Below are 20980 nucleotides of genomic sequence, written 5' to 3'. Positions count from 1 at the left end.
CTTTGGAGATGTAGCTTTGGAGAAAACATTCTTTTGTATTTGTATGTTCTAAATTTACATATAAATATAAAATATATTTTTAATTAGTGAAAGCATATACATAAAGACTGTAATTATTAATATATACTAGAAGACCCACTAGTTGTGAGCCAATGACTTAGAGCTCTCTTGGGTCCCAATTCCCACTGATAAAATAATAATAGGCCTGAGTTTGAGAAGACTTAGTCAAGGGGGTCTCTGACAGTAGATTGGGATCAGTTGTTCTGATTTGTACTTCTACACCTATGCTGTTCAATATCACAGCCACTAGCCACCTGTGTCTATTTAAATTTAAATTAATTAAATTAATTAAATTTTTTGGTTATAAGAATTTCAACTTTTTATGAAGCAAATAGAAGTTTTAAAAATTAAAAATAACTTGGTCTTTTCTAGGATAAAAATATAGTATAACTCATTTTCATGGTGTCATGTGTTTGAATGGTTTATACTTCAAATTTATAATTAAAAAAGCTTTCATGCTACAAAGGTATAGGACTCATCACATTTTAACGTAACTGATAGTTTTCATTTGATTGCTTATATGGTAAGAAATGCTTTTTTTTTAAAGGTTTTTTGTTTGTTTTTTGTTTTTTGTTTTTTGTTTTTTTAGTAAATGGCTACACCCAATGTGGGATTCAGACTTAAAACCCTGAGACCAAGAGTTGTATGCTCTACTGACTGAGCCATCCAAGCACCCCACAAATACTTTTGAAACACAAATACTAATGCAAGCAGTGTTTTTAAAAATGAAATAATACTTTGGCATTATTTATGATGGGATATGGTAAAATACTGGTTTTTAAAAATTATTTAGCTGTTACAATTTAGAGCAACTTCAGGTTCCAGGATTTGTGGTGGTAGAAGTTATTATTATTTCTGATAGTATTTTTAGTTTTTTTTTTTTTTTTGTAAACAGAAAAAAGGAGTTCATCGTTGTACAAAATGCAGACTACAGTTTTTGACCTGCAAAGAGAAACTGGATCACAAGACCCAGCATCGGACCTTTATAAAGCCTAAAGAGCTAGAAGGATTGCCTCCTGGTACAAAAGTGAGTTTTAAATATGCTGTATTTTGGGGCGTCTGAGTGGCTCAGTGGGTTAAGCCTCTGCCTCCGGCTCGGGTCATGGTCTCAGGGTCCTGGGATCGAGCTCTCTGCTCAGTGGGGAGCCTGCTTCCCTCCCTCTCTCTGCCTGCCTCTCTGCCTACTTGTGAGCTCTCTCTGTCAAATAAATAAAATCTTTAAAAAAAATTTTTTTAAAATGCTGTATTTTAACATTTTGTGTGATAATACAAGTAAATTCCTGCCTGGCTTTTTCTATAATACTAAAAATTAACTTCTGCTTGTCATTAAGATTTAATTTTAGGTTTTGTCATTTTTTTAAATTTTATTTGTCAGAGAAAGAGAACACAAGCAGGGGGAGTGGCAGGCAGAGGGAGAAGCAGTCTCCCTGCTGAGCAAGGAGTTCAATGCGGGACTCGATCCCAGGACCCCGGGATCATGACTTGAGCCGAAAGGAGACACTTAACCGACTGAGCCACCCGGGTATCCCTTAGGTTTTGTCATTCTTATGTTTGGAAAGAAAAACTAATACCCATTGTTTTTTGAGTTAATTGACACATGCTACATTGGAGCACATCCTTTATAGTGAGTGCAGCTAGATTAACTGTAGACTAAGTCAGTGAGTTGTCTTTGTGTCCCTAGCATCTATCATAGTGCCTTGAATGCCATCCTTTGTTGAAGCTGGTATTATTGAGTCTACTCTCCATTCCTTATATATTCTGTATACAGGTCCCTTATTAGAAATACGACTTGCCAGATGCCTGGCTGGCTCAGTTGGTAAGTGCCTGCCTTCAGCTCAGGTCATGATCCCAGGGTCCTGGGATTGAGTCCCACATCCAGCTCCTTGCTCAGTGGGGAGCCTGCTTCTCCCTCTGCCTGCTGCCCACCGTGCTTGTATGCTCTCTCTCTCGCTCTTTCTCTCTGACAAATAAAATCTTTTTTAAAAAAAGAAATATGGTTTGCAAATACTTTCTCTCATTCTGTGGGTTGTCTTGTCAGTTTCTTAACATTGTCCTTTGAAACACAAAAGTGTAAAATTTTTATGAAGTCCATTTAATCTATGTTTTTCTTTGGTTGTTGTGCTTTTGCTATCATATGTAAGGAGTCATTGCCCAACCCCAAATCATGGAGATTTACTCCTGTTTTCTTCTAAGAGTTATAGTTTTAGCTCTTACAATTGATACCTTTTGAGTTAATTTTTGTATCTAGTATGAGGTAGGGGTCCAAATTCATTCTTTTGCATCTAGATATCCAATTGTGCTGGCACCATTTGTTTGAATAGACTAGCGTTTCCTCCGCTGAGTTGTTTTGGTACCCTTGTCAAAAACCAATGGACTAGGGGCACTGGGTGGCTCAGTGGGTTAAGCCTCTGCCTTCGGCTCAGGTCGTGATCTCAGGGTCCTGGGATCGAGCCCCGCATCGGGCTCTCTGCTTAGCAAGGAACCTGCTTCCCCTCTCTCTGCCTAGCTCTCTGCCTATTTGTGATCTGTCTCTCTCAAATAAATAAAATCTTTAAAAAAACCAATGGACTATAATGTCGAGGCACACAGTGAATTTTTTAATATTAATGCAAGGATTAATTTTCTAAAATGTGTATATATATTTTGCCTTCTTTTTTATAGGTTACTATTCGAGCCTCAATTGGACCGCTTCATTCAAAACCAGTTACTTCATCTCCCAGTAGTAGCGTTCCAAGCACTTCTTCTTTTCAGCTCTCACCTGCAAAGTCTAAAAGTACAACTGCTAAGAATCCCACAAAATCTAATGCAAGTAAATCTAAGGCAAGTAAGCCTCATGCAACTAAACCTAATGCCAGTAAGCGAGGTAGAGGTGCATCTAAATGCAAGACTAAAACCTCTTACAAGCAAAAGAAACAGCGCAACAGAAAGAATAAAATCAGCATAGCTTTGAAGAACCTAAGGTAATATCTTCTATTCCTGACATATAATACTAATTGAATATGAAATATTAAAGGTTTGTTTTAATATAATTTATCATATCACAAAGGTCCTTTACATGGTTACTTCTGATCACCTGTCTGACATAAAGGCTAAGCAGATAATAAAAAGGTACTCTTTACATCGCTGAGCGGAACTGGAATTGGTGTTCATTGTACAATTATCATCAATTACACTAATCTATTTTGTGCTTATATCTTGTGATAGTTGAATTGATTAATGTGATCCCTTTTATTCCAGGGAAACATTAACTGGTGTTTAATTTTTGACACTTATTTTAGCTTATTGTTTCAAATCAAATTTGAGCAACTTCAAATTATGTCTCTACTTAAAGATGTTAATTTAAACATCTTAGCTTCAGTTAATAAAACGTTAATAAGGATTTGCTTTATTATTTTTGTTTCATGATATGTTTTCATCTTTTTTTTCCTGTCTCTATAAGGTGTCGTCGGGGAGTTCACAAGTGCATTGAGTGTCATTCCAAAATAAAAGATTTTGCAAGCCACTTTTCAATATATATCCACTGTAATTTTTGCAAATACAACACTAACTGTAACAAAGCCTTTATAAATCATATGGTGAGGTAAGTTAAACACGTGCACCACCAATCAACATTCCATTTAAGATGTTTGTTTTTTTTTAAACTTAAGTTGTCCTATTAGTTGTCACATCAAGGACCTAAAAGGATTGACTAATAGGGAACTTCTAGGATATTACTTAACATTTTTTCCAGTGTAATAAATCATGAAATTAGGGGGACAGAAATTTTTAAGAACAGTTAGACCAATGAAATTAGAATATGTTTGTTTGGTGAATTTGTTTTTTTAGTTTGTTTTTCTAAGTCCTTTAAAATGTGATTATTCTCAAACATAAAATTTTTAATGTTTTCAAAATATTTATCAAATAAATACATGGAACCACATAAGTGTTATCCTCTTCAAAGCAGTCACTTTGAGAGATTCCAGGTTTATCAAAGATGCTAAGAATATTACTGGTGCTCACATGAGTGTACTCTCCCCCTACCACTCCCTCCCTTCTCCCCCTTCCTTTCAACCATCTTTCTGTCCATTAGTCTTTCAAGCCATTTATCTTTGCATTCATTCAATGAAATGTGAAATGAGAGACTATAGGGATATTCTAGTCATGATGCTACTATTAGAATTCCTTTTCATACATCAATTCAATTTGTATTATTTTAGTGCCTACCATGTACTGTAGTCTTGAGAAGGACTTCTGGGACCACATTACTTTCATTTGGACCTCATTAGTAGCAGCTTGCTTTATTCTTTCAAGAAGGATACTTTTTTAATACATAAAATTGTTCAGATATAAATATGCTAAGTTGATTATTCAAACTGAGGTAGTTCCATTTATTTTCAGTCAGAAATAAGATATAACCAATAAAAGTGGTTTTCTTGCAGATCATAACAAGACCTCTGTTGCATGTTCTACCCCCTTCCTTATCACGGTCCCAACTCCGCTCATCATATACAATATTCATTCATTTTGAATTCTCATTACCTCATGATTTTTAGAGTCTTGACCTTTCTTTTCAGTCCAGCAGCACCAGTCTAACTTCATATCAACCTCACCCTTAAGGTCATCGGTTTTGAATGTTGTTTGCTTTTTATCCTAGAATCCTTTACATCTTCAGACATGTTTAACCTTGCTATCCATGAATCTCTTATCCTTTTCGATCTTTCGCTGTGTTCCTTTCCAAACTACCAACTGCACTTGATTTAATTAGCTCTGAATTTGTGATTTTTAACTTTAATTTAGTTCTTTGTTTTTAAAAATACCTCTTTGTTGTTTTTTTTTTTTTATCTACAACATCTTTTTAAATCGTTTTCAATACCCTTAGATTTTATTCTAGTCTCTTAGTTTTTAGTCTTGTTCCTACTAATTACTCAGAGGTCATCCTTCTCATTTTTACCAAGATTAACTTTTTTCTACCTCAAGTTTTTCTCCCTTTATCCAGACATTAATCTCAGAAAAAGACATTTCTCACTTTCTGAAAACAAATCCTGCCCCGTGTGTCTTCCATTTTCTCTACAGCCTTACTCAGTTATTTTGTATCTTCATTTCATCTCTTTCTTTCTACCACATTCCTTCTGCCTGCACATATTTTCAGACATTTTTTTAGGACGAACGAGATTTGCCTTCACTTTGCATATTTTCTTGTCTTCCTTTTACTGTCAACATTTTAAAGAGTTTCTTTACTGTCTTATTTGCTACTTCTTTACCCTTTGTGATTTGAGTGTCACCCCCACCTATTAGTTAAAGCTGCCCCTTTAAAAATTATCAGTCAGTCATATCCTAATCACTAAATGTACTCACTAGTTTTCATTCTTACTTTTCTGTGACTTCTTTAGAATATTTGATACTTTTGATCACTCACTTTTGAAAATCTTCTCCTCAACTTCTCTTACTATGTTACCATCATTGTTTTTCTTCCCTTTTGGCTACTCCTCTATTTCATTACCTTTTCTTTTTTTGCCTCAGACATTTTTTTCCTTTTAAGTTTTTCATTTAAATTCCAGTATAGTTGACATACAGGGTTACATTAGTTTCAGGTGTACAGTATAGTGATTCAGCAATTCCATACATTACTCAGTATTCATCATGATAAGTGTGCTCTTACTCCCCATCACCTATTCCACCCATCCCCCACCCAGCTCCCCCTCTGATAACCATCAGTTTGTTCTCTGTCCTTAAGAAAAAAAGCATTTGCTTTTTTCTTAAATTCCACATGAGTGAGATCATATGGTGTTTGTCTTTCTCTGACTTACTTCACCTAGTATTATATATATCATCTCTAGCCCATCCACATCATTGCAAATGGCAAGATTTCATTCTTCTTATGGCTGATACATACAAACACACATACACACACCCCACATCTTTATCCATTCTGGACACTTGGGCTGCTTCCATAGTTTGACTATTATAAATAATGCTACAATAAACATAGCAGTGTATGTATCCCTTTGATCTAATGTCTTGCATGTTTTGGGTAAAACCCCAGTAGTGCAATTATTGGGCCCTAGGGTAGTTCAGTTTTTAACTTTTGAGGAACCTCCATATTGTTTTCCACAGTGGCTGCACCAGTTTGCATCCCACCAACAGGGTTCCTTTTTCTACATAATCTTGCCAATACTTGTTGTTTCTTGAGTTTTTGATCTTAGCCATTCCGACAGGTGTGAGGTGATATCTCATTGCAGTTTTGATTTGCATTTTCCTGATGATGAGTGATGCTGAGCATCTTTTCATGTGCCTATTAGCCATCTGGATGTATTCTTTGGAGAAATGTCTATACATGTCTTCTGTCCATTTTTTAATTGGATTATTTGGGTTTTGGGTGTTGAGTTTAACAGTTCTTTATGTATTTTGGATATTAACCCTTTATTTGATTTTTCATTTGTAAATATCTTCTCCCATTTGGTAGGTTGCCTTTATTTCCTTACCTTTTCTTTTTTTCAACTCTTTTTGCCTCTTTACATTCCCTTTCTTGGTACCTTAATCACTCAGAATTTTGCTTTACTTGTCAACTGTAAATCCTCCAGTTTCAGTGCTGAGTTTTGCTGAGATCCATCTCTTTATCAGTTTGATAAAAATTTTCGTCTTTGACCCACTGGTATCTGTAAAGAACAAAATAAGTCAAACATTATTGTCTGCCTGGGATCCAAATTACCATCACCCCAATACTCTTTAAGTTCAGCTTGTCTCAAGATATCATTTGCAGAAATATGGCACATCGGCTGAAAATAATACACTTTAAGTTTCTGAAGACTTTGGTGCTCTCTTGATCTGCCACCATTCATAATGGCTTCCTGAATGTCCACATTCTGCAATTTACCACTCTGCCTCCCAACTACTGCAGTTCTTTCTATACCTTGGTTGCTCTAAACCAGGCCCCAGCAAATCTTTCTCTCAGTATACTGCTGGGAAGAATGCTCATATTTTGCAAATTGAAGTATAATTAACATACAGTTACATTAGCTTCAGGTGTACAATATAATGATTCAACAATTCTATACATTATTCAGTGTTCATCAAGATAAGTGTACTCTTTTTAAAGATTTTATTTACTTATTTGAGAGACAGCCTAGACAGAGCACAGGTCAGGCAGGGGAGGGGCAGAGGGAGAAGCAGAGAACATTTGCAAATTTCTTCCCCCATTTAGTAGGATGCCTTTTTGTTTTGCTGATGGTTTCCTTGGCTGTGCAAAGGCTTTTTATTTTGAGGGCAGCTGGTAGCTCTGTCAGCTGGGTTTCAGACTCTTGATCTCAGCTCAGGTCTTGATCTCAGGGTGGTGAATTCAGGCCCTGTGCTGATTTCCACACTGGGCGTGGAGCCTACTTAAAAAAAAAAAAAAAAAAACAACTTTCTATTTTGGTGTAGTCCCAGTAGTTTAATTTTGCTTTTGTTTCCCTTACCTGAGAAGCCATATCTAGAAAAATGTTTCTACAGCTGTTGTCAAAGAAATTACTGCCTCTGTTTTCTTCAAGGAGTTTTATGGTTTCAGGTCTCACATTAGGTCTTTAATCCATTTTGAGTTTATTTTTGTGTGTGGTGTAGGAAATTGGTCCAGTTTCATTCTTTTGTATGTAGCTGTCCAGTTTTCGTAGCACCATTTTTCAAAGACACTGTCTTTTCCCCCATTGTATATTCTTGCGTCCTTTGTCATAGATTAATTGACCATGTAAGTATGGGTTTATTTTTGGACTCTCAGTTCTGTTTCGTTGATCTATGTATCTGTTTTGTGCCAATACCATACTGTGTTGATCACTACAGCTTTCTAGTATATCTTGAAATCTATAATTGTGATACCTTGAGCTTTGTTCTTTTTCAAGATTGCTTTGGCTGAGGTGCCTCCTTAGCGCAGTAGGTAGTGAGTGCATCAGTCTCATAATCCGAAGATTGCTTTGGCTATTCGATATCTTTTGCAGTTCCATACAAACATTTGGATAATTTTTGTCTAGTTCTGTGAAAAATGTTGGTATTTTGACAACAGTCACAAATGCTGGTCTTTTATTCTGTGCCAAACACATGGCTGCCCCAATGGAGCTTTAATTCTGCCCCTAAATTATAGGACATTAAATTGGAAAATATTTTTGTGTTTCTTAAACCCATGGTCATTCTGTCCTCCTGCCTCACATTTTCCATAGCTTCTTCAACTGTCTTCTAGGCCTTCAATACCATACTATCCCAAAATATTCCCGTTGGCCTCAGACTTCCTTTATAACCTTTTCCTAATTTCCAGTGAGGCCCAACCTTCTACTGCATTGTCATCACACACATGGAGCACTTACTTATTATTAGCCTCATAAAGAACTGGATGTATCCACTTCTACTTTTCTAAGGGCCTTTGCCTTCCCCCTAATTCAGTGGCGTCTTGCTTCCTTTGTTGCCTCAGGTACCTCCCCGTTAATGGTATACCCTGACCCAGTGTGGACTTTTGTTGTAGACTTGAGCTCTGTACCTACAGAGTCTTACTTTCTTGGAGGCTGAGTACCTTTATTCCCAGTCCACACCAACTCTGTAACAAGTCAGGCCCCCCAAATTAATCTTCCCGAACATATAGTTTGTTTCATATTCATATCATTTGTTTCATATTCAGTCTCTAAAGTGGTTTTCCTTATTCTTTGTTATTCCTTGGACTGCCCCCTCTCCCTCCCTCTCAGTTTACCTTCTTCTGTGAAGAATCTGATCACCACAGCCACTCATAGCAATCATTCCTTCCTTTGAGTTCTATACCATTCAGCTATTCTGCCTTATATTAAATGTGTCTGTCTTATCTACTTGGGAGAGCAGTTCTTTGTACTCAGCATGGTACCTATTCTGCAGCTATTTTCATGGGATTATAGATAGCCAGTATCATTTTTTTCCTATGCATACATGGTATGCTGGTGATAGTTACCATTTGTCTAATGATAATCATTGACCTGGTGTGTTGGCTGGTTTGGGTCTGTCAGTGCAAGCTAGGGCAGCTAGTGTTTCTCAAACTTCAGCTTGCATAAGAATCACCTCAAAAACTTGCTGAAACTGATTTCTGGGTCTCACTGCCAGCAATTAATTCAGCAGGTCTAGAGTGGGACCTGAGACTTTGTATTTCTGATGAGTTCCCCGGTGATACGGATGCTGTTATGAACCACACTTTGAGTAATACTGTGCTATGCCAGTCCTGGCTAATCCTGCCTGACTTTCTAGTACAGGAAAGCTTTCCTTATCAATTTAAAAGGGAGTATAGGGATACCTGGGTGGCTCAGTAAGTTAAGTGGTCGACTCTTGATTTTAGCTCAGGCTATGATCTCAGGATACTGGGATCGAACCTCATGCCAGGCTCCACACTCAGCAGGGAGTCTGCTTGAGGATCCTCTCTCCCTCTCCCTCTGCTCCTCCCCCTGCTTATGCACACACTCTCTCTTTCTCTCTCTAAAATAAATAAATCTTTTAAAAAATAAAAATAGATGTGGGTATAAAAGCTATTGCCATTGGCTGCAAAATTTGGTTAGTGTTTTTTTGTTGTTGATGTTTTGTGCATAGAAGAAGTGTTGTTTTAACTCATGAGTTCTGCTTTCCTTTCCCTAAAGGCTCTCCTAATAATTGCAAAAGATTCTTTAAATGTTTCCTTTTACTGATGGTAGGTAAAGGTAATGTAATTTAGCCCAAGTAGCATTTACTTCAAGGATCATTCAGATCTCCCCACTTGCTAAGTATATTAAGATAAAGTGATAAGAAAAAAAGATAAGAAAGTGATAGTTATTCATAACAATTTTTATTAGAGCAATATGCATTATTAGCAAATACCTTTTAAATTGTTTTCAACTCAATAGTTGTAAAGATTTAAGTTGATGCTCTTTGCTTATTTAACTTTGAGAAGTTTTTTGGTTTTTTTGTATAATGGTGAGGGTACCAATCACTTAAGAATATTCTCAGGGAAATATGTTGCTAGAAAATACACAGATAAAATGAAATGGAAGATAAAAAACTTGAATTAAAACAGAAGAATAGAATTCAATAATTTAGATCATTACCTTTTAATCAAAACTAAGAAACTAAATATGGACTTGGAAATATGGTCATAAAATTATTATGATATATTGTATAATAAAATCTCATTTGTCTGTTGTCTCTCCAGCTCTCATAGCAACCATCCGAGTAAACGGTTTTATATTTTTAAGAAGCATTCTGGAACTCTCAGGTAACTAGTTGATCTTTTCCATTCTCTCTTTTGAAAAATTACAGTAACTTCTTTTTAACCTGATGCTTAAGTATGTAGTTTGGAAAATGAATGGTTACTACCAGACATAAGACAGTTCTATTCATTATATCATAGATCAAAGAGGAAGTAAACCTATGTTTTCTGGCTAACTTTGTTTCAGTGGTATTAGGCATTAAGATGAAACTTTCATGGATTTGCATTATAAAATTAAAAATAAGGCTCTCCAGCAATATTTGAAGATTAAAAAGATGTTTAAGATATCTAGTAAGTTGAATAACACTGGTTTTGATCAATATATAGCCTTCATAATTCGTAGGGTTTTTAAAATTTTGAAATAAGAGTGCACAACCTGTTTACAAAAGGAATTGCTGATGAACATTTCTAGGCATTGATAGTTAACTTTTGATTATACTACACACCATTGGCTCATAACCCACTAAGCATCATTTTTTCCCACATTCTTCTGATTTCTTTTGACTTCATATTCCTTTGTTTTAATTATCTTGCTCACGTTGTCATTGCTGTTTGAAATTACAGTGCCAAGATCTTGGTAGCACCAGGCTAAGACAAAGACTTAAGTTTAGCCAGTACTTATTTTGATGCTTTGGCTTAGTGGGAAAGTGGAGGAAGGGATGATGGATCTCAGGATCTTTGTGTCTATTATTCTTTCTGCTTTATTGACTCTTCCCTAGATAGCTGCATGGCTAGCTCTCTCACCTCCTTCAAGTCTCTAATCCAGTGAATGAGGCTTTCTTTGACCACTCCATTTAAAATAGCATTCTTTCCCCAGGGCCCCATTCCCACCAGTCCCCATCTCCCTTTATTGGTTTATTTTTCTTCACTTTTTACTTTCCAGCATGTTGTATATACTTCACTGTTTTGTTTATCACCTGTGTCTTCTCACTAGAATGTGTATGGTTTGGATATTTGTCTATGCCAGATGTTTTACTGAGCATTGAATAGTGCCTGACACATGGTAGGCTTTCTGTAAATATTTTGAGTAAATTAGTGTATATGTTGAAAATTACATATGTGGATGATGTTGGACCAACAGCTCATAGGCAAAGGAAAGTTTGATTCTATTGTAAAAATATATTTGTGCTATTTTAAAAATATTACTAAATTCAAGGAAGTAGAATTTTACTGAAAAATTTTATAAGAATGAAAAGGATTTATTAATTATAAAGATTAGAGAATTTAATTTGATTTTTACCTCACTGTTGTCAAGCTCAGTTGTATGCTTGGTGCTTGATTCTTGAATTGATTCTATGACTTTAAAGAGCAGAGATGCTTTTTTCTTAACTTGGGTGGGTCTCATATTTAAATAGAAAGTTGAGGGGCACCTGGGTGGCTCAGTGGGTTAAGCCTCTGCCTTCAGCTCAGGTCATGATCTCAGGGTCCTGGGATTGAGCCCCGCATTGGGCTCTCTGCTCAGCGGGGAGCCTGCTTTCCCCTTCTCTCTGCCTGCCTCTCCGCCTACTTGTGATCTCTCTCTGTCAAATAAATAAATAAAATATTTAGAAAGTTGATTAATTTCTGTGTATGGGGCTTAGCATATTTATAATTCTATAAAACAGTAAATTTTGTAATTACTGTTTTGTTAAAATATAATGTTCATTTTTTATTTATCACGCACCTATTACTTACACAACACAATATAGCAGTTCCCCTTAAGTTGACAGTGATGAAGAAGGCTTGGTACCAACCATCAGGGAATGTACAATTTATGATAAGGTGTGAATATAAGTAACTACAGTAATATAAGAAAGTTCATAATAAGTGCTGTGTTAGTTACTGATTTCACAGGGAGGAGAGACTTCTACTAGAAGAGGCACAAGGGCATTCTAGTTGGAGGAAATAGTGTAAGTAAAAGTACAGAAAGGAAAGCAAAAGCCATACGCAATGAATGACCAGTAGTGCAGTTTAGATGGAGCATGAAGTTTATGTAACGTAGTATTAAGATCAAAGTCTGGAGGAATAGTTTTGAGCTCAGATCTGGATTGTGGAATCCTTGAAAACTAAGCTAGGGAGTTTGGACCCTTTGGGGAAATTCTTGGTGTTTTGTGTAGAATCAAGGAAGATCAATGTGGAGGATATATGAGGTAAAATGTAGCTACCTGAGACACATGGACTGTTTAAGACTATTATGGTAGTTAAGACTGATTTAATAAGAATCTGGGTTAAGGTGATGAATTTTATCACACTGTTTAAGAACATGGACTCTGGGGCACCTGGGTGGCTCAGTGGGTTAAGCCTCTGCCTTCGGCTCAGGTCATGATCTCAGGGTCCTGGGATCAAGCCCCGCATCAGACTCTCTGCTCATCCGGGAGCCTGCTTCCCCCTCTCTGTCTGCCTCTCTGCCTACTTGTGATCTCTGTCTGTCAAATAAATAAGTAGGGGCACCTGGGTGGCTCAGTGGTTGAAGCCTCTGCCTTCGGCTCGGGTCATGATCTCAGGGTCCTGGGATCGAGTCCCGCATCGGGCTCTCTGCTCAGCGGGGAGCCTGCCTCCTCCTCCTGTCTCTCTCTGCCTGCCTCTCTGCTTACTTGTGGTCTAAATAAATAAATAAATAAATAAATAAATAAATAAATAAATCATGATCTCAGGGTCCTGGGATCGAGTCCCGCATCGGGCTCTCTGCTCAGCGGGGAGCCTGCCTCCTCCTCCTGTCTCTCTCTGCCTGCCTCTCTGCTTACTTGTGGTCTAAATAAATAAATAAATAAATAAATAAATAAATAAATAAATAAGTAAGTAAGTAAGTAAGTAAGTAAGTAAGTAAGTAAGTAAGTAAGTAAAATCTTTAAAAAAATAAAAAAGAACATGGACTCTGGAATCAAAGGACTCATTTCAATCTAATTTTGGCCTTGGTAGGTTATTAAACCCGATCCAGTCCTTTATAAAAAAGGAATAATTTTAATATCTACCTCTTTGGTTTGTTGTAAGATTTAGATGATATAATATGTCTAAAACCCTCAGCCCAGCACAGAGTTAAGTGCTCAATAAATTGTTAATATGATAAAATATTTGAAATACTGACTCTTTTTTAAAAAGATAAGTTTGAGCCTTTGGTTGGGAGCATGACATCATCAGAGAGATTAGGAAGAATGGTTTTCAGGGGTGGGGAGGAAAGTACAGTTTCAGCTTATGAAGATCATTTTTGATGTGCCAGCATGACAGCCAGGTATAAATATAAAGCAGGCTGTTAAGACTAGAGCTGCAATAGGAGCACCTGGGTGGCTCAGTCAGTTAAACATCCAACCCTTGGTTTCAGCTTACCTCATGATCTCATGGGTCTTGGGATCGAGTCCTCCTCAGCAGGTGGGTCCTGCGCTCAGCGGGGCAGTCGGCTTGAAAGATTCTCTCCCTCTACCCCTACCCCTAATCTCTCTTAAAATAAATAAATCTTTTTTTAAAAAGGCTAAAGCCACAGTGGGGAAGTCAATCTAAAGTAGGCTACTGGTTTTTATTCCCATCCAAGTATCCAATGAACTGTAAAAGCATGGTTATGCTTGTTAACTGACAGATAATAATAATTAAAGTACATGATTAATTTTTAAAACCTTCCCATTTTTTTCTAATTTTATCACCACTAAAATAAGATACCAGATTATAGGCTCCACAGAGTTTACCCTCTTTTTTGTTCACTGTTGTATTCACAACACCTAGTAGTATGGAGTGTGTAAAGAAGGTCCTCAGAAAATGTATATTGAGGGGCTCCTGGGTGGCTCAGTCAGCTAGGCGAAGCGTCTATCTTCGGCTCAGGTCATGATCCCAGAGTCCTGAGGTTGAGCCCCACATCAGGCTCCCTGCTCAGCGGAGAGCCTACTTTTCTCTCTCCCTCTGCTGCTCCCTCTGCTTGTTCTCTCCCTCACTCACTCTCTCTGTCAAATAAATAAAATCTTTTAAAAAAATGTATATTGAGGGGCGCCTGGGTGGCTCAGTGGGTTAGGCCTCTGCCTTCAGCTCAGGTCATGGTCTCAGGGTCCTGGGATTGAGCCCTGCATCTGGTTCTCTGCTCAGCAGGGAGCCTGCTTCCCCCTCTCTCTCTGCCTGCCTCTCTGCCTACTTGTGATCTCTCTCTGTCAAATAAATAAATAAAATCTTTTAAAAAATGTATATTGAATGAATATTATATCCTTGCTTTTCAGATGGATAAAGGCACAGGAAGAATGTGACTTGCACAAGCTATACAAATTGTTAGTGGAGCCACAACTGGGTTTTAGGTCTCTTAACTCCTGTCTTTTAGCAACCAATATGAGAGGGAACAGTTTACAAAGCACTGAATGTTAGCATAACTTAAACATGGCTCTGTCATTTTCTAGAGTACCATTTCAGGTAAATCAGGTTTATATAACAAAATTGGAAATTGATGGTCATGACCCATAAAAACCAAATCAAGAGTTGTTATATGGAAAAATAATAATTGAACTTCTAGATGGGCTTTCATAAAAGATTAAAAACCTTTGCTTTCTTTTTATCTTCATAGGGGCATTACTCTAGTGTGCCTTAAATGTGACTTCCTAACTGATTCTTCTGCTTTAGACCGTATGGCTAAACACTTGTGTCAACGCAAAACTCATACTTGCCAAGTTATAATAGAGAATGGTATGTATATATAATTATGTTTCTTTGAATTTCTTTTTTTTTTAGTAACATAAATTGTATTATTTGTTTCAGGGGTACAGGTCTGTGATTCATCAATCTTACACAATTCACAACATTCACTATAGCACATTCTCTCCCCAATGTCCATCGCCCAGCCACCCCATCTCTCCCACCCCCTTCCCCTCCAGCAACCCTCAGTTTGTTTCCTGAGATTAAGAGTCTCTTATGGTTTGTCTCCCTCTCTGGGAATTTCTGATATTTATTCCAGTATTCTTGATCAGCCACAATATGGGCTCTTCTGTATTAAGTTAATAGTCTTACTCGTTATCTATACCATTTTAAACGTAAAACACTTCTAATTTCAGTTCCTGAAAGTACCTCAACTTCTGAACCCAATTCTGAACCCAATTCTGAACCCACTTCTGAGTAAGTTTAATTTTCATTTAGTGCATTTTTCTTTGATGGATTTTAGCACTGTTGCATTTTTAAATGTATCATTAATAGAAATGAAAAATATTAAAGTATTTTGTTTTTGTTTTTGTTTTTAAAGCCGCTTGTTGAAATAGATTCCTGCTCTATGGAGCTCGTGCAACCTGGTGCAAGACAAGTTGGAATTTCCTAAGTTCAAAGTTCTGAAGTGTTTTCTTACACAAAGGCAGTTTCCTAAGTTCAAACTTCTGAAGTGTTTTCTCACACGAAGGCGGTTAAACAGCCAAGTTCATGACACTAGCTCTGATTCAGCTCTTTTCAGCTTTCAGATGGCACTAGATTCTTATTCCACCTTATCTTTGTGTCAGGTTAACATATCTTAACATATGCTTTTTTCTCCAGTTGGCTCTCTCCAAAAATAACTTTTGTTGCTATGGTCTTTTTTTGCTTTGCTTAAAATAATTTGTGTTTTTCTCTGCTGTACTTGCCTTCAGAATATTGCATTCCAAATGACATGGCTATTCATTTTCTTTGTCTGTTTTGTCTGGTTTCTTAATTTCATTTTTAGGTCAGATAGCTGTCTTTTTCCTCTTTCCTTGTCTGTCATTGTTCTATTTTTCGTATTTTTCAGATGCAGAAGCAACACAGAAATTTCAAAAAATGTCCAGGATACTCCTGGTCAGTGTCCCCCTTCGATGGACACAACTGATGCCTGTTCTCTCTTTCCAAGGAATGTGAATTATTTGACTGTGAGACCTCCTTTAGATTGTGGCCTTAAGAAATCAGACCTTGGGGAGAGTCCCTTCCTTCATGACTGGCCTCCCATAAGGCTGATGCTAATTTGGCCAGAGATGACCTCAAGGCCCGCCAAATTGAGCACAACTTCCCACTGGGGGCTTTGGTTCTTGAACTTATATTTATGGGTTCATTCTAACCAAGAAAGACCCATCAAATCTATGCTTCAACATCCAAGTTGAAGTTTAAACATTTTGGCTGCTGCCCTTTAATATTTGTCTAGTATGCATGCAGTCCAAGGAATATAAAAACTGGTTGTGTAGGGAACCAAGGTTACTTTCATGTTCTTGGAAAACAAGTTTCTAAAATTACAGTTCCAAAGTTATAGTTATTTGTACCGTCATTTGAAATTTTATCCAGTATTAACCCTAGGAGTTTTCAGTGATACTAATATTCAGATTTTTTAAAGTTTAATTTTATCTTGGTTTTATGTTGTCCTTGACCAAATTTATTAATGTGTGTTTTGTTATGTCCACTTTTATCTCTCCTCTTTAAAACTCTTGTTTTGTGTTTGTTTTCTTTTGTTTTTAAGAACCTCAAGAAATTCTTTAGAATTCTCTACAAATTTCATGTAGCTACCTATTGATGGCTTCTAGATTTGGGTAATTATTCAGACCATTAGACATTACTACATCCTGTATCTTGGGACTATCATTATCTTAGTGATTATGAGTTTAAAGACATAAAGAATTGGCAAAAAACACTTCCTACAGACCTTAAAATAAATTTTAAAGTTATGTTTCTGTACATCTAATACATATCTTCTTAGCCATTAATGTAATTCCTTTGGATAAAGATAATATATTCAGAAAATATTGGGACCAAAAAATGCACTTGTTTCTTGCCCATATATATATAGATGTATATTTTTTTTATTTTGGTGTTTGTTTATTTTGGTTACATTGAATATAGATTTGCTGAACAGTTTGATGTTATTACTTATTTTTTTAATAAAATTTGTATTGGTAAAGTGCCTCAGGAGTTATTCATGTAAAAGCTGTAGATTTTATCATGTTAGTAGGAGCATTGCTTTGCTTCTTACATGGAAGCCTGATTACTTGGCCTACAGACTGAGAGCTTTACCAAGTGCATCTTGCAGTCTTTCCTCCAGCATAGTTATAAGCTCACTATGTATATTTTACTAATTTCTTGAACTTCAGAGACTGGCAAAGTACCTTTGTGATCTTTAATAACCATTAAGGTGGTCAGGCTCTGAAGTTGTTTGACCCAGTCATGAGTAGTTTTTTCATCTTAACATCAGAACTTCTTGTGCTTTGTACTTACAGTTGTACTTTGAAACTGTCTTAGTCCCTTTGGGCTGCTATAATAGAGTATCACAGACTAGGTATCTTATGAACAATACAAATTTATTTCTCACAGTTTTGGATACTGGAAAGTCCATGATCAAGGCACTGGCAGATTCAGTGTCTGATGAGGACCCACTTCCTGGTTCGTAGAAGGATATTGCTGTATCCTCCTGGCAGAAGGGGTGAGAGAGTTCTCTGGGGTCTAATTTAGGAGGATACTAATCCCACACATGAGGGTACCACCCTCTTGATGCAGTCATCTCCCAAAGGCCACACCTCCTAATACCATCACAATGGGGATTAGGTTTCAACATATGAATTTAGACATTCAGCCTATAGCAGAAACATATTGAAAACCAGTTTCAGTGACCAGCTCTTACATAGTCTCCTTCTTGTAATACATAGTCAAAAAAGTTGAATCCCTTAGTTTTCATTTTCCAGACTGATTTCTGCTGTAAATGATTTTCCAAAATCTCCAAAAGTGTCGTTTCTTAGTAGTGTTTCTACTACTACTTGTTTCTTAGTAGTAGACTTGGCAATGTTCGAATCTTTATTTCTGTGTCAGTCCCCAGAATGTTTCTTCATCTACCATCTATCTATCCATTTTTTTTTACTTTTCAAAAATTGTAATGAAAATATATAACATGACTTTTGCCATCTTAATCATTCTAAAGTGAAAAATTCAGTACTAATTACACCAAGTTTGGTCCAGATATAAATTCTTTGTAGTTTCAATATAGATTCTCATTTTATATACAGATATTTCCCCTGGCTCTGTTATATTTTGAGAATATGATAAACCACATTGTTGCTGTAGCAGTATTTTAGGTGGGGTTACATCTTTTTGTTCTTCCATAGAATTCTATTTCTGACAGTATGTATTAGGTTCGTTTTCTTAAAGTATAATACTCTTAAAGTTCTGTGTCCTGTAGCACCATTTTTTTTACTTTCTTTAAATAAAACATTTCAAACAGTAAATATTAAGCTTGCTTATTATAGCTAGTTAGTTGACTTTTGCTTATTATAGGCAGTTAGTTGACTCATTTGGTGCAAATGAGTTTTAGTTCGACATTTTGATCCCATTATCCCCAGGCTTTTCTAACTAGTTCTTTCACTTGATTCAGAAATAGCCGTCTCTTGCGTTTGTGCTTTTTAAAAGGTTACAGCTGAATAAAATGTGTGATATGCTCAGTTTCGATCTGTCCCCATTCTTAGAAAACCTACTTCTGAACTACAGAGACAGTTTCTTGCTCCTTTTTGCCTCACTTTGCCAAAACATCTCTTTGGGCCTCACTTACTTGTTCAGCAAATACTTATTAAGCACTTACTATGTGCCTAACACTATTCTAGGTGCTGGAAAAGACAGACTGAAATCTCTTCCCTGGTGGAGCTTACATTTCAGTGGTGGAAGACAAGACGTAAAAATTAAGAAAATTAAGTAGTATGTTAGATGATGATCAATGCTATGGAGAAAAATAAAGTGGGCAAGGAGGATGGTAAGTATGGGCTGGGGTTGGGAGGTTGCCATTTTAAATTTGGTGGTCAGGATAGGCCTCTGTGAGAAGAGGACATTGAGTAAAGACATGAAGGAAGTGAGGAAGTGGGCCACTGGATTATCTGTTGGAAGAGCATTCAAGAGAGAGAACAGCAAATGCAAAAGTCCTGAAGGGAAAACTGGAACCCTCACACATGGCTGAGGGGAACGTAAAATGGTTCAGCAACTGCGGAAAACAGTTCAGCAGTTCCTCAAGAAGTTAAAACAGAATTACCATATGACCCAGGAATCCTGCTCCCAGGTATATATCCAAAAGAATCTAAAGCAGGGACTCAGATACTCATACATGCATGTTCATGGCAGGATTATTCACAGTGGCTGAAAAGAGCTTAAGTATCACCAACAGATGAAGGAATAAATAAATTGTAGTGTATTCATACAGTGGAGTGATATTGAGCCATAAAAAGGAATGAAGTACTGATTCATGCTACAAGGTGGATGGACATCAAAAACATGCAAGGTGAAAAAAGCCAGTCGTAAGAGATCACATATTGTATAATTTCCTTTATGCGTAATATCCAGAATAGATATATCCATAGAGATGGAGAGCAGTTTGGTGGTTGCCAGGGGTGGAAGGGGCAGTGGGGAATGGGGAGTGACTACTTAATGGGTATAGCGTTGACCTTGGGGTGTGATGAAAATGTTTAGGAACTAAATAAAGATGGTTATACAACATTGTGAATGTACTAAATGCCACTGAATTGATCACCTTAAGATGGTTGACTTTTTAATTTTTTATTTTAAGGTATGTGAATCTTACCTTTAACAACAACAACAGAAAAAAAACCTTAAGCTTAGCAAATTAGGAATATGAAAAAACCTTTTTAACCTAATGTAATAAAAATCAGCTAACATAACGATGAAAGGTACAAGTCCTGAAGTAGGATCTTGCCTACCTCAAGGAACAGCAACAAGACTGTTGGAGCTACAGTAGAGTGGGGGGCTGGACAGGGGAGGGTGTAGTAGGAGATGGGGCCTGTGAGGTAATGCCTCCTAGGCAATTGTAAGGATTTGGCTTTCATTCAGAGATAGGAAGCCATTAGTAGATTCTGAATGGAGAAGTCTTTTCTACCTTGGTGAAAAACAAAAAAAAAAATCTCTCTCTCTCTCTTTTTTTTTAAGTAGGCTCCATGCCCAGCGTGGACCCCAGTGCAGGGCTTGAACTCATAACCCTGTGATCAAAACCTGAGCTGAGAGCAAGAGTTGGACGTTTAACTGACAGAGCCACCAGGTGCCCCCACAAAAATTCTTTATTATAGTCTTAACATTATCACCCTAGCTGCTGTCTTAAGAACAAGCTGCAGGGGACCGAGGGCAGAGTCAGGGAGATGAGCTAGGAAGCTATTGTAATAATCCATTTGGGAGTTAATAGAGGTTTAATTAGGATGATGAGAGTGTAGGTGATAAGTGGCTCAATTGAGGGTATATCTTGAAGGTTGAGCCAATAGAATTTGCTGATGGCTTGGATATGAAGTATTGGAGAAAATGTGTTGTGGATGGCACAGTCATTATTAGCCTAAGCAACTGGAAAGGTGATGATATTAACTGAAACGGAGAAGACTAAAGGAGGAGTAGATTTGGGAGGAAAGTTGAGGACTTTGATTTGGGACATGTTAGCATTTGGGTTGCCTGATAGATATCCTAGTGGGAATGTCCCAGACATCCTGATGTGTGAGTTTGGAGTTTAGAAAAGTCCAGGCTGTCAGTAACCTTTAAATTTATTAAAGAGTCACAAGACTATGAGATCACCAAGGAATAGAACAGGGATAGAGAAAGGACAAGGTCCACAGACCGAGCTCCAGGGTATGCTAACAATAAGAGGTTAGAGAAATGAGAGGAAATCAGCAGAGGAGACTAAGGAGTGGCTGGTATAAATTATTAGGAGAAAATGAATTCAGAGTGCCACATACGACCATCCCTAAGAGCAGAAACAGGGACTCTTTCAACATTGAGAGAACAAAATATCCCAATTACTCCTAGCCATGGTTAACTCCCCTCCTGGACTCT

At 37.0% G+C, this 20980-nt stretch overlaps 1 protein-coding gene across 1 annotated transcript in view; it reads left to right on the top strand.

Moving 5' to 3' along the window:
- Positions 1-19174, top strand: part of LOC111157300 (zinc finger protein 280C) — a 66892-nt gene extending 47718 nt beyond the window's left edge. The window contains exons 14-20 of the mRNA XM_022518607.1: positions 956-1087; positions 2722-3020; positions 3500-3640; positions 10199-10261; positions 14769-14887; positions 15253-15313; positions 18769-19174. Of these exons, the coding sequence (XP_022374315.1) occupies positions 956-1087; positions 2722-3020; positions 3500-3640; positions 10199-10261; positions 14769-14887; positions 15253-15313; positions 18769-18847 (894 nt within the window). The 3' untranslated portion in view covers positions 18848-19174. The remainder of the gene's footprint in view (positions 1-955; positions 1088-2721; positions 3021-3499; positions 3641-10198; positions 10262-14768; positions 14888-15252; positions 15314-18768) is intronic.
- The last annotated feature ends 1806 nt before the right edge of the window (positions 19175-20980 follow it).

Source organism: Enhydra lutris, unplaced genomic scaffold (genome assembly GCF_002288905.1).
Source record: "Enhydra lutris kenyoni isolate GAN:26980312 unplaced genomic scaffold, ASM228890v2 scaffoldscaffold53, whole genome shotgun sequence".
Taxonomy (NCBI): Eukaryota; Metazoa; Chordata; class Mammalia; order Carnivora; family Mustelidae; genus Enhydra; species Enhydra lutris.
This window is presented reverse-complemented; position numbering and strand designations above follow the sequence as displayed.